Source organism: Thalassophryne amazonica, chromosome 1, assembly GCF_902500255.1.
Source record: "Thalassophryne amazonica chromosome 1, fThaAma1.1, whole genome shotgun sequence".
Classification (NCBI taxonomy): Eukaryota; Metazoa; Chordata; class Actinopteri; order Batrachoidiformes; family Batrachoididae; genus Thalassophryne; species Thalassophryne amazonica.
The window spans coordinates 38818332-38830769 of NC_047103.1; the positions used below are offsets into that span (position 1 = coordinate 38818332).

Here is a 12438-nt window from a genome sequence, read left to right on the forward strand (position 1 = left end):
TCAATTGAGCTGCTGGTGCATCTGACAACCAAATAAAATGTGAAGGCCTTTGTTTTATTGACACTGCTGAGACAAGTAATTAGGCAAATATGTGCCTCGTTTAAGCGCAGTCATCGAATGCAGGATGAGGCTCGGTTTTACATGACTGTAGGTGAAGCTGTGGATACACGTCCATGGCTTTTTTTTTTTTTTTTTTTTAAGAACAGTTTTTTCATCCTATCTTGATGGATTTGCCAGCAATTCAAACTCACCCGCATTTTCCCAATGAGAATAAAGGAATCTTAATCAGGTCTTTTTTTTATTATAATTTTTCACTCAAGTCCAATGCAGCAAGAAATAAACAAATGGAATACAGTACAAGACACACAAAGTCTGAACATCAAAATATGTATTTTACCACCTTAAAAAACACACACACAATAATAAAGCTTCCTCTTCAGTTTCACAACTGAATATATGCTAATTCAAATAGCAATGTGTTCCAGATACTCTGATCTGTCAAAAAACCAAACAAATAAAAAAACTGGTTTCCTTCACTAATGCTACTATATAAAGAAAGTTTACAAGTTTGACACTTTTTTAAGGTTGCTCTCAGGTGAGATTTATCGAAAGGCAATAATCTGACAAAATTGTTCACAACAAATTAGTGCCTTTTCGTACTGACAAGTTCTTAAAGTATATACATTGTGTATTTTTTGCTGCTCAGGAATAATAAATAATGAGCTCGTGTATAGTGATTGCACTTAATCATCAAGACCTCTGAACACGGAGATACTGTAGGTCTAGAACGGTAATACTTGTCTTATTACACGGGCATGAGTTTGTAGAAATAGTATAACTAAAGTGTGATAGTGACAAAAGCACTACACTATAATACACAGGCAATCACAGATTGCAAACGCTTGAAGATGAGGTATTAATAATGTCCTGCCCTCTTCTTCAATCTCGTCTATGTTCCTCAAATTGTCATTTAAAGATGTTGGTTTGAGGTCAACAATTTAACACCTGGTTATCACGGCAAAATAAAAAAGTGTATTGAAACACTTAAATGACAGAACCTCGAGAAATTGTACGATACTCCTGCTATATTCTTTCAATAAAAAACAAAGAAACAAATATCACTTTACTGGCTTCCTCGTAGTTTCTTGATGAGTGGGGGGGGGGGGGGGGGGGCATTTTGTTTGCTTCCCTTTTTGTCATTGGAAAAAAAAAAAATCTTGTTCCATTTTTGGCAAAAACTAATGAAGCAGAAAATACTTCTGTTCCAAAAACTGAGAGGTCTCCAACAGCACTTGTACTACAGCCCTGTCATAAAGTACAGGAACAACAATGCAAACTCATTTCTTTGTGATAGACGCTGAAGACATTTGAGATCAAAAGATGAAAATGAGAAGACTTTAAGAACATCAGCATTTTTTAAATGGTTATTTACACCAGAATGCATCAGGGTGGCACAAGTGGTTCTCGTCTATGCCTCCAACACAGGAGGTGCCTGGTTCAAGACCACCCATGGGCCATTCTCAATGTTTTTTGGAGTTGTGAGAGGAAGGGCATCAACATTTGTATCCATGCTGCATCCACTATGGTGACCCAGAGCTAATAATAATAATAAAAATAAAAAAAGGATGATGTAGGCCAGGATGTGTTAAACAGCAGTTTGTATCAAACCACCTGTTTTTCTTTGGGGGTGGGTAAACAAAATGACTAACAGGTGTTTCTTGTGTCAGATGGATCCTTTAAACATTAACCAGCGTTTGGTTTTGGCCATGGATTTCACCCATGAGGTCTGTGGGTGGTTTTAAAGAGCAGGAAAGAACATGAAGACCAGAGAGCTATCTATGGGAGGGAATCAAGCCATGCTGAAGCCCAGAAGAGGCAGAATCATTCAGTTATTATTGCACAACACTGGGCACAGCTCACACCACAATGTGGAATGTGCTGAAAAAAAAAAGCAGGCAGAACAGTGGATTAGCCGTTAGCACTGTTGCCAGAGTGTTGTGGGATCGTTTCCCACCTTTGTGTGTGAAGTTTGCATGTTCTTGTGTTTGCGTGGGCTTCCTCCCACTTCCAAAAACATGCCAGTTAAGTGAACTGGTGACTCTAAATTGACTGTAGGTGAGAGTGTTAATGTATTTGTCTGCAGCCCTGCAGTAGACTGGTGTCCTGTCCAGGGTGTACCCACCTCTTGCCCTATGACTGCTGGGATACACTCCAGCTCCCCTGTGACCCTTGAATGGAGTAAGTGGGTATGGAGAATGAATGGAAAAAAAAAACCCATAACTGCATTGAAATGTTTTTCCCTCTGTGACAGATCACATTATAATGAGTCACATTCACTCACATAGCAGATAGATGGTTACTTTCAAGAGGTGAGGATGCACCAGTTGTCTGCCTGGGTGGATGCCATCCAGGATCCGAGCACCTTAGTTGTGGTAATGAGAGTGAGACAAGTGCTATTCTTTCACTTTCTCCACCCACATTTTCCTGTCAGGTCAGGGAACTGAACCTATGATGCTCTGGTTACAAGCCTGCTTCTTGAACTGTAGTACAGGGTCACCACACTGGAGCCAGTACAGGTCTGCATCAGGATTTGGTTTTACACAGGATGCCCTTCATAATGCAACTCCAGTTCAACCCAGAGAAATACACACAGCCATTGGTCTTCATGAGAGGTCCCCCATCCAAGCACTGACTAAGACCCATTCTGCTTAGCTTCTGAGGTCGGACCGGCTCAGGCATACATGGAGCGGACTGTCTGTGTGGGTGTGGTGTGACTCAAACAGGGCTGTTCTACATTTTTAAAAACATATCTAGCTGTAAATACCAGGAAATAGAAGTTGGCATTCAAAACCACCTTCTCATATTCATCTTTTAATCTCTGACACACATACCTCCTGTGGACAGTAAAACCAAATCAGTTCATCTTGTTGTTCCAATACTTTCAGATGGATTGTGTATCTCACATGGCTATGTCTACATGCAAGTCTCATCCAGCACATGGCATGAGACTCATTGGCACTCCTCTATAGTTTGTTCACTTTCAACTTTGTAAATTATTTTAACCAGCACACATACATTTGGTTAAAATCATTCAGAAATTTGACAAAATTCAAAGTAAAAACATCACAGCACTCCCGTCACATCTCTTATGCCAAAAGCACAATGTGGCCTTCCACTGTATCAACTACAAGATGATAAATAAGCCATGTATCCTGAACAAAAAGAAAAACAGCTCACTTCATAACTTCACAAGAAGCAAAATGTTCAGGTTGTAAGATGCAGTAATTAGACTTTTTGACATAATTTGTGTAGGACTTTCCTCCCAAAAGGAAACTTTATCCTTTACCTTTTCTACTTCTGATCCCTCCCCCATCTACAACTTTCCCTTTTTAGCCTTCATTCAGAGGAACATGTTGCTAGGATGTTAGCACTAGCATAACCAGTTGCGAAACTCTCCCAGTGACATTTGCAGATTCTGAACGCTGTCAGAGGAACAAATGTACCATCTCTTCCATCCTGCTCCTTGTTAGCAAATTCCTTTCTGTGCTGCTGTTACAGCTCCGTGTAGTCTTCCACATGCCACTGAGACAAGGTGGCTACTCTGCCCTGCCTACCAGCATGAAATGACATCAGAAGATACGTGTGAGCGCGGTACGCAAAGACGTACTCATTGACGAGTTCTTTCGCCACCGTGCCTTCTGCTGAAGTATTGTACTTGCACTTTAATAAAGGGTGAGAAAAGTGTGAAGATTTGTTTGGACACGAGAAGGCAGCAGAAGACGTGGCATGTGAAGATTTTGGATTTTTCTGACCTGAACTTTGCAATGAAAACAAAAGTTGTGGTCAAATTAACAAGTTTTTTTGGCCCTTTCTTCTCTTCCTCCACAGAACGTGTTCACTTTTCTGCTGGATCTCCTTTGAAGAATGTGCAGTTTCTTTCATTCAGCGTTACTCAGTCAACATGAGTTTTCTCCACACCGCCCTGAGGAGAGAGAAAGTACCCACTGTCATACACTCAACTGACATCATGCAAACATGTCCATTTTCCTGTTCCATTAAAGAAAAAAAAGTCAACTATGAAGTGACAAACCTCTTTCAAATTAAGAGATTTTGTTTAAGCGCAGAATCCAGTAACGCAAAAAGCTGTAGACGATCATTTAGTGATAAAATGATTGTAATAAAAACCTGATTAAGTACAATCCAATTTCATGATGAATCACAAGAGTTGACCAAAAACAGAGAACATTATCCCACATTTAGAAATACTGAATATTTAACATCTTATTTCTGAAAGTGTCATGCCTGATATTTCACACAGGACTTACAGCCACAGTTACACAAATTATACCATTTCTTACAGTAATAGCATAATGAGTGATGGATGTCACATTACTGGTTAAAGTAACAATATTTTCAATTTCTTGGTGATTCTACACCATCAGCTACAGCTGAATTATGAACGACATTTGAGAAGTTTTACAGCATCTGTTTGCAAGTTCTTAGGAATACAGTTTGTATTTTGATAAGATACCAAAGGGTTTTTTTTCTGTAAATGTTTGAGCAGTCACAAAGTAACATTCCCCAAAAAGGAGAAAAAAAATGTATAAAAGTCTCAATAAGGTCATTTTTACAAGCTGTAAAGTTAAGTCAGTATGTCTGATAAAGAGCTGTTACAAACACAATAGGAATTGTGTTTCACTTGGCAGCTTGAAGATCCAATGAGGAACCTCTTCACTGATTAGCAACACTGCACATGTCAGCACTATTTAAGTGATAGTTTAGTTCCTTAACTTGGAAGAGTTTCATGTTTGAACTGAACATTTTGCCCAGTTGGCTGGAAGGTTGACAGTATTGGAAATTACTAACAAGAAAATGTCATAGTAATTTTATAAATTCTGATACAAAACATTACACGTATGATGCTTTGCTGAACATGGAACCAAAAACTAACTAATTCGTTGATTGCACTTTAAATGGCAGAGCTTGTTTTTAGTTGGTGTGTCGAGCTGCCAGACTGTTTTCTACCCCAAATGTAAAAAAGCCTCTCCTAATTCTTCTCACAAATAAGCCACTGGAGTGACAGAGAGGGAAAAACAAGTCAAGACTTGTGCCAACATTCCGGCCTCAGTAGCAAATGACCCTCTGGTCAGCCGAGTCCTGACTGGCTGTGCGTCACGCCACGACTGTGAAAAACAACAGCTCTTAATCTACTTTCACGCTTTCACTGAGTCAAATGAGGGACTGATGGGATTTTTACTTTACAGGCAGAATGAGGTGGGCAGCTGCTTAAAGAAGACATCAAAGCTGACTTGATGGGATAATTCTGGAGCAAAAGGGGACCTCTAAAGCACTTAACTCAACTTTAAACCATCTGAAAATGTTACCTGCCTGGACGTTGTGCTAAATAATTGCAAATGAAGCATGTGGAGTGTCCAGATCCACAAAAGTGTAGATCACTAAAAACGATCACCGATGACTTAACAGCTATAAGCAGTGCTTTTCCCCCTCAAAAAAAGAAGCCATTTGAGTGGTGGTATCAAGTCCGGGGGTCTGGCCCCATAAGCCTGTTCCCTTTGGAGTGTTCCATCCTGGATTCAGTCATTTTGTTGGGAATTCTAATTATTTCTGGGCCTGGTCATTGTACTCCCGATTTTAAACTTTGTCAAAAGTATTCCAGAAGAAGCAATAGAAAACAAATTTTCTAAGTATTTAATCTTTGTCTTCCTATATAGGTTCCGAGGCCTTTTGGCAACAGTGTATATCCCCAGATTCAGCAACGTGAAGCAGGAGAGAGTCTACGATTCCCCCTGTAAGCGGCATCGCAGGTTACTTACAGAGCCGAGGCTGGTAACCATTTACAGCTGGGGGGGACCGGGACATTGCTAATGAAGTGTCTTGTCCACCAGAAATATTTATGAACAAATATCAATATGGTATTGAGTTTGCAGTTTTCATCTTAATAAATTTGGTACAGTAACCGCTTGATGTCAATACTGCAGGAAAATAAATTTGATCGGATCATAATATTTACAACATACATGTTTATTTTATGCAAAACTGTCAATCCAGACCATTTGTCTACAATGCTACAAGTCAGTGCATTTTTTGGCTTGTAATGACGCTGTGTTGACCTTCTTGGTTGGGAAGAGTTGATGTGAAGCCATCATGAAATCATTTGGCGAAAATTTTCCTTTATGAGAAGACGAATGAAGCAAGTTACAAACTGTCACTCAACTTTAACATCAGCTGAAGATGCCACCAATCAGCCAATAACTGACTTTTATCAACTGTGAGCAAATATAATTATCAATGTATAAATATGGCCCTTAAATTTTTAGAAAAATCTAGCAAATATTACCATAGCAAGCTGGCGTCCTATGTTTCCCACAGTAACACCACCTGAGAAGAATATGCACGGTAGCCAAGTACGTATATACAGGAAGTCTGGAGATGTAAATCTGAAATACAGAGAGAGGGGAAAAATACCAGTATTCATAAAGAGTGGAATAATGTTTGTGAAGACTAAACACAAGGTTACACATATCAATAAACCTTTTCAGACAGTAAAGCAAAAATCATCTTCCATTTTTAAACATCTTCACAGCAAACTTCCTTCACACCTCTTTTCAAACATAACTGGAGCTTTATGGAAAATTACATTTTTATTATTTGCCTGGTAGGTGGCACTCGTCAAAGCAAATTGTTACACACAGCATACAAGATGATGCTTGTTTACTAAAACATGGCACAAGACCACCAGGTGTAGCTGTGCTACCCTGCTGACCTAAAGATCACACAGAGGAGAAGAGCAAACTGCTTTCATTAAAAAAAACAAACAAACACACACACGCTGTGTTATGAACACAACATCAGTTATTGGTATTACGGTATTGTACCTCCTAAAATACAACTCCTTACAAAAATTATGGAATCACTGGCCTCGGAGGATGTTCATTCAGTTGTTTAATTTTGTAGAAAAAAAGCAGATCACAGACATGACACAAAACTAAAATCATTTCAAATGGCAACTTTCTGGCTTTAAGAAACACTATAAGAAATCAGGAAAAAAAAAAAATTGTGGTAGTCAGTAACAGTTACTTTTTTAGACCAAGCAGAGGGAAAAAATATGGAAACACTCAATTCTGAGGAAAAAATTATGGAATCATGAAAAACAAAAACGCCCCAACACATCACTAGTATTTTGTTGCACCACCTCTGGCTTTTATAACAGCTTGCAGTCTCTGAGGCATGGACTTAATGAGTGACAAACAGTACTCTTCATCAATCTGGCTCCAACTTTCTCTGATTGCTGTTGCCAGATCAGCTTTGCAGGTTGGAGCCTTGTCATGGACCATTTTCTTCAACTTCGACCAACTTAGACCATGACCAGAGAAACACACCAAAGGGCCAAAATGTCATAGCTGAAGCTCCCTCACCATGCAAGTCATACCACCATCCAAGTCTCTAAGTAACAGCTCATTTGAAACAAAGCTATTCCACTGGAGGATTCTCAAGGATCCTATGGAGAGACCTACTACCAAAGACATCCAATCAATGCCTTATGTCACTGGTTACTGTTTCATAACATACGACAGGAGGCACCAGGACCATATAGGCTACTAACTTCACGTTCCTACAATCATATCGGCATTGCCAAACACCTCATGATATTGTAAAGTGCCTGTCTGAAAGGAGACAATGTCCTTACAGCAGGGATAGCAACCCTAATGCTGGAGACTACATGCCCAGTGTGTTTTCACGTCTACCTGCTCTACTCCTGCTCTTGACTGGCCGAGCACACCTATTAATTAGCTGTTGGTGGAGCAGGGAGAGTAAATCATGAAAGGCAGGTGCTCTCGGGGAGCATGGTTGGATGTGTCCCAGCCATAAAGGTTGCAGCACACAGGCCAACAGATGACAGTCCCTGCGTTGAAAATTTGTAACTTTCTGACACTGACAGCTTGTGCTGCAGAAGTGCTGACCCTGACCTTTTAAGAGTGGTCAACTATGACCAGAATAAGGCAGCGCAGTCTCGTTTGGGGGCGGGTGCTAAAGGGGTCAAATATGACACATATGACAATTTCTCTACTTCCAGGGTACAAACCACAGCATTTTCAATCTTGTCTTGGCCAAATTACATGCAAACAAAGTGAAAATGCAAAACAAAAGTGATAATGCGGTGGGAAAGTGGACGTGTTGTGGCGTGTTTATGATCTGGAGCACAAACGTGTCAATGCGGTTTTGTAGGCAAGTGAAAGGAGTTACTCTGGTTAGCTGTGTAGGCTAACACTGACTGACATGACGTCTCCTACCTCCTCACCTTTTCTTCTCCACTGGGAACCAAAACCGTACACCATTTATCCGTGTGAAGTTTTATATATATATTTTAAATGGAGGTCCCCGTAAGTCAAATCCCGCAATATCACAGAGGGTTCAAATGAGACTACAATCTCCTATTGCCTCTCTATATAAAATAATAAAAAACAAGGCACAATGCTGTCTAATTAAATAAATTTGGATTATATGACAAAGGTCAACTCCAACAACATGAAGAAAATTAAATTAATTAAAACGTGTATTTTTGTGAGTGGCAAATCGATCATAATATGTGAATTTCTCCTCTGTGAGATCAATAAAGTTTCTTATCTTATGTAGGCTGTTTTATTGCTTTATCAAAAAGTATTACTGGTATAAAACTTTTAATTACTCCTAAACATATTACATAACACATGCTTCTAATTCAATGGTTTAGTGAAATTTGTGCTTAAAAGCCATTATTACAGAAAACAAATTCTATATACGGACTTACTGATAGACTCCGTTGTATACAAGCAGTTGTGCGATCAAAGTTGCCAAAAAGGCCGTGGTGATGCCCAAGCCGAAACCACTCCTGGACCTGTCAAACATCCACCACAGACCCAAGGACAGAGCTGCTAGTGTGAGGGAGAGCTGCACATTGTTGTCAATATTGAGCTTCTGTGATGGTGATGCAGTTAAGGACAAAGTCAAACAAAGACACCAGAGTAGTTTGCTCAAACATTTGTTTGACATGTAAAAACAACATTCCATCAGTTCTTTGTTAAAAGCTGAACTTCATCTTAATGCTGCTTTTGATGCTAATCCTAGTAGTTAAAGTGTGTATTTCTCACTTCTGTAAGTGAGGAACTGTCAATTCAGTCCAAGGGAAGGAAAACAATGAAAACTATTTTGTCACCAAACTCTTAAAGTGTGACAGTGTGGCTTTTGAAAGGATACAACACTGGCGTGGTTGATTCCCACAAAAACCGCAATGCACCTCATGACGCTGGCCCACTCCCTCTTGAACTTGTGTGGCTCTCCCAAATGGCTGTCGATGCAGGGGTACAGCAGGCCGACAACAGCTGCAAAAGGATAAGTACAGATAAAATAACACTAAATAAATAGATCATTTATAAGATGTCACTGTGCCGCCCTAAGCAGAAACATTATGCAAAAACTACTCAAGATCTTCACTCAGGAATGCATTTTTCTTGTGGTTATACATCTTCAAGGACATTTTATTTTCATTACACACTGTTGTCATATTTAAACCAATACTTTTACCTCACAATAAGTGGTGGGCACAGTTCTGCTAATCCGCCAAGTATAGAAGCTAATATTTTCGTTAGCGGATTAGCTTTTCAGATAACTCTGAAAACCATCAGCGGACCAATTAGCTTCTGATAACTTTTAAACCATTAATATATTTTTGCGGGCACAGTGAATAAAGTTTAACAGTTAAAAACATTTGTGAAGTCTGAAATCATAGATGTTAGTGCCTGCCTGTTACATATTTTGTAGCAGACAGACAGCTATGAGCGGCAGTGGCCAATCCTCTGCCAACAGAGAAGATCTAGCTCCCAGAGAGAAAGGAAGAGGGAGGGAAAAAAAAAAGATCTTGGGGGGGGGAATCACCATGTCTTTAAGAGCAAGAGCTACAAAAATTCAAGTTATTCGCATTAAAATAAGAGCACCTCATGACATTTACCTCAGATTATATTAACAAACATCCATCCATTTTCTATACCCGCTTACTCCAATTACTGGTCATGGGGGGCTGGAGCCTATCTCAGCTGTTATAGGGCATAAAGTGGGGTACCCCCTGGACAGGATGCCAGTCTATCGCAGGGCCACATATAGACAGACAAATGCCTACAGTCAATTTAATGTTTCCATTTCACCTAACATGCATGCTTTTTGGATATGGGAGGAACCTGGAGCACCCGGAGGGAACCCACACTAACACAAGAACATGCAAACCACACAGAAAGGCCACAGGTGGGACGTAAACCCATAACCTTCTTGCTGTGAGGCAACAGTGCTAACCACTCACCATGCTGCCTCAACTTTAACATTTAAAATGTATTTACTCCTATATATTGTCACAAATGTATTCTTTTTAACTTGGATACTTCTTGCTTATTCTCAAACTGATGTTAACTATTTTAATAGCTTTTTTGATTACCACAATCTCAATAAGTCCTTTGACTTTCTTGTGTTATCCTCTGCATTTTTTCATGCATCAGAGAGGGAATACAGAAAAATCACCAAAAAAGAGGAAAAACTGTAGAAGCTTCCGCTATAATTTAGTTTTTGCTTTTCTGCCTTCGCAGCAGAAACCCATACCATAATGTTGGCTTTTTTTTCACCCCTCTCCCGCTCTCTTCTTCTTTACTCCCACTTCCTGGTTATCGACATGAAAGCACCGCCCCCTTAAGCTCACCCGTTATGAAAGAAGCCAATGAGCGAACTGCAATATCCCGACGTGTTACTCTAGCGACCAATCAGAGCAGCTGCCACAAGTCTGCTTTTCTCCATCAATGGCGATAAAAAAAACCCCCCACCAAAACAATAAACATCAGATAAATGTTACAACACTGTTCAGAAAAACACTACAAAACGATTTCTTTTAACTCACCGGCCCCTGTGCCGCAGCACGGTGGGATCCACCAAGCAGCCGAAAATAAAGTTGCCAGAACCTCCTCGGGAAACAAGCCGACGTTCCTTTGTATCTGCAGCAAGTTGAGCACCAGTGCGAGGAAGACTCCGACGGTGAAGAGCACCAGCCCCCTGCGGATCAGGCTGGTCGTCCTGACGTCAAGCAGGGAGCCGTAAGCGCCACGGAGCGCCGAAGCGACGAGTGACAGCACTTCTTCAGGTTTGGACACAAACCAACTGGCAACAGAGGAGTGTTTGGTTTCCATTCTGGATGAGCAGGAGCAGCTCCAGCACTCCTCTTCTAGTCTGGGCATTTGGCACTTTTAGACTTAACAACAAAACATATTTAGCTGACTAACAACATTATGGATGCAGTGCTGCAATATGGAGAAATATTTTTTTAATGTTTTATATTTCACTTGCATGGTTCTTACCTTATTCTCAAGACGTTTTCAGGATCTGCTCAAAACAAAAAGCAACACTCCGCTCCGTTCTAGTCTTTAGAAATCCTCTTCGTCTTCCTACCCCTACAACAAGGACTCTAAACGCATTGTTTGTTCACATTCTAAGAATCGAAAGAGACAAACAGACAGAAAGCACTTATATCATTCCTGAGCAGTTTCCTCTGCAGAAAACAATCACAGCTGTGTCGGGTGAGAATGGGCAGCCAATCAGAGCACGGCGGATGATATGACGTGATGCTACGGCTCCGCCCTTGCGCCGTGACAGTGGGGGCGTCTCCGCGGACTTTTCGGACGCTGATAAGCACCTACGCCTCTGACGGTGAAAATCTCACAAAGCTGCACAACTGAAAGTCACTAGAGTTCAAAAGGGGTGCAAAAGCTTCAGGCACGCTTGGTAAAATAGGGGGAAAAAGTGATAACAAGAGCAATTAGATTACCGACGTCCTCCAATCCGGATCCGGATCACCTCCAAAATTTTATGGAGTCTTCCATGCTCAAATATCTATCTGTGGTGGAAATTTAGTGAGAATCTGGAGTAGTTTTGAATTAATCCTTCAAAGCTTGGTGAGCATCCGTGAAGTAGTTTTGACATAATCTTTCAAAGACTATATAAATTGAAACTTGATCCAGAATCCAGATCCAGTCTACCTCAGAAAATTCAGTGGAGTCTTCTGTGCCCTAATATCTATCTGTGGTGCAAATTTGGTGAGAATCTGAAGTAGTTTTGAATTAATCCTTCAAAGCTTATATCCGTTGTGAAAATTTGGTGAGCATCCGTGAAGTAATTTTGACCTAATTCTTCAAAGACTATATAAAATGAAACTTGATCCAGAATCCAGATCCAGACTACCTCCAAAATTCAGTGGAGTCTTCTGTGCCCTAATATCTATCTGTGGTGCAAATTTGGTGAGAATCTGAAGTAGTTTTGAATTAATCCTTCAAAGCTCATATCCGTTCTGAAAATTTGGTGAGCATTCGTGAAGTAGTTTTGACGTAATCCTTCAAAGACTATACAAAA

At 40.3% G+C, this 12438-nt stretch overlaps 1 protein-coding gene across 2 annotated transcripts; it reads right to left on the reverse strand.

Annotated features, from left to right (window-relative positions):
• Positions 1-697: 697 nt before the first annotated feature.
• On the reverse strand, positions 698-11589 carry insig1 (insulin induced gene 1). Of its 2 annotated transcripts, none has more exons than XM_034168350.1 (6): positions 11397-11589; positions 10937-11288; positions 9256-9380; positions 8810-8976; positions 6359-6458; positions 698-3982 (listed from the first exon to the last, which is right to left on the reverse strand). In XM_034168350.1, exons 2-6 carry the CDS (start codon positions 11268-11270, stop codon positions 3953-3955), a joined length of 756 nt encoding a protein of 251 aa, XP_034024241.1. In that variant the 5' UTR covers positions 11271-11288; positions 11397-11589; the 3' UTR covers positions 698-3952. The 2 variants fall into 2 exon arrangements, with proteins under 2 accessions (XP_034024241.1, XP_034024233.1); XM_034168342.1 differs by having other exon boundaries at positions 10937-11282; positions 11393-11588.
• Positions 11590-12438: the final 849 nt, after the last annotated feature.

Excerpts from the sequence above, each read along its gene's own strand:
- insig1 (XM_034168350.1), bottom strand. The coding sequence starts at position 11,270 with ATGCCCAGACTAGAAGAGGAGTGCTGGAGCTGCTCCTGCTCATCCAGA. Across the intron at positions 8,977-9,255 it reads GAATCAACCACGCCAGTGTT|AAGCTCAATATTGACAACAA; the intron begins GTATCCTTTCAA and ends TCACCATCACAG. Across the intron at positions 6,459-8,809 it reads GTATACAACGGAGTCTATCA|ATTTACATCTCCAGACTTCC; the intron begins GTAAGTCCGTAT and ends TCTGTATTTCAG.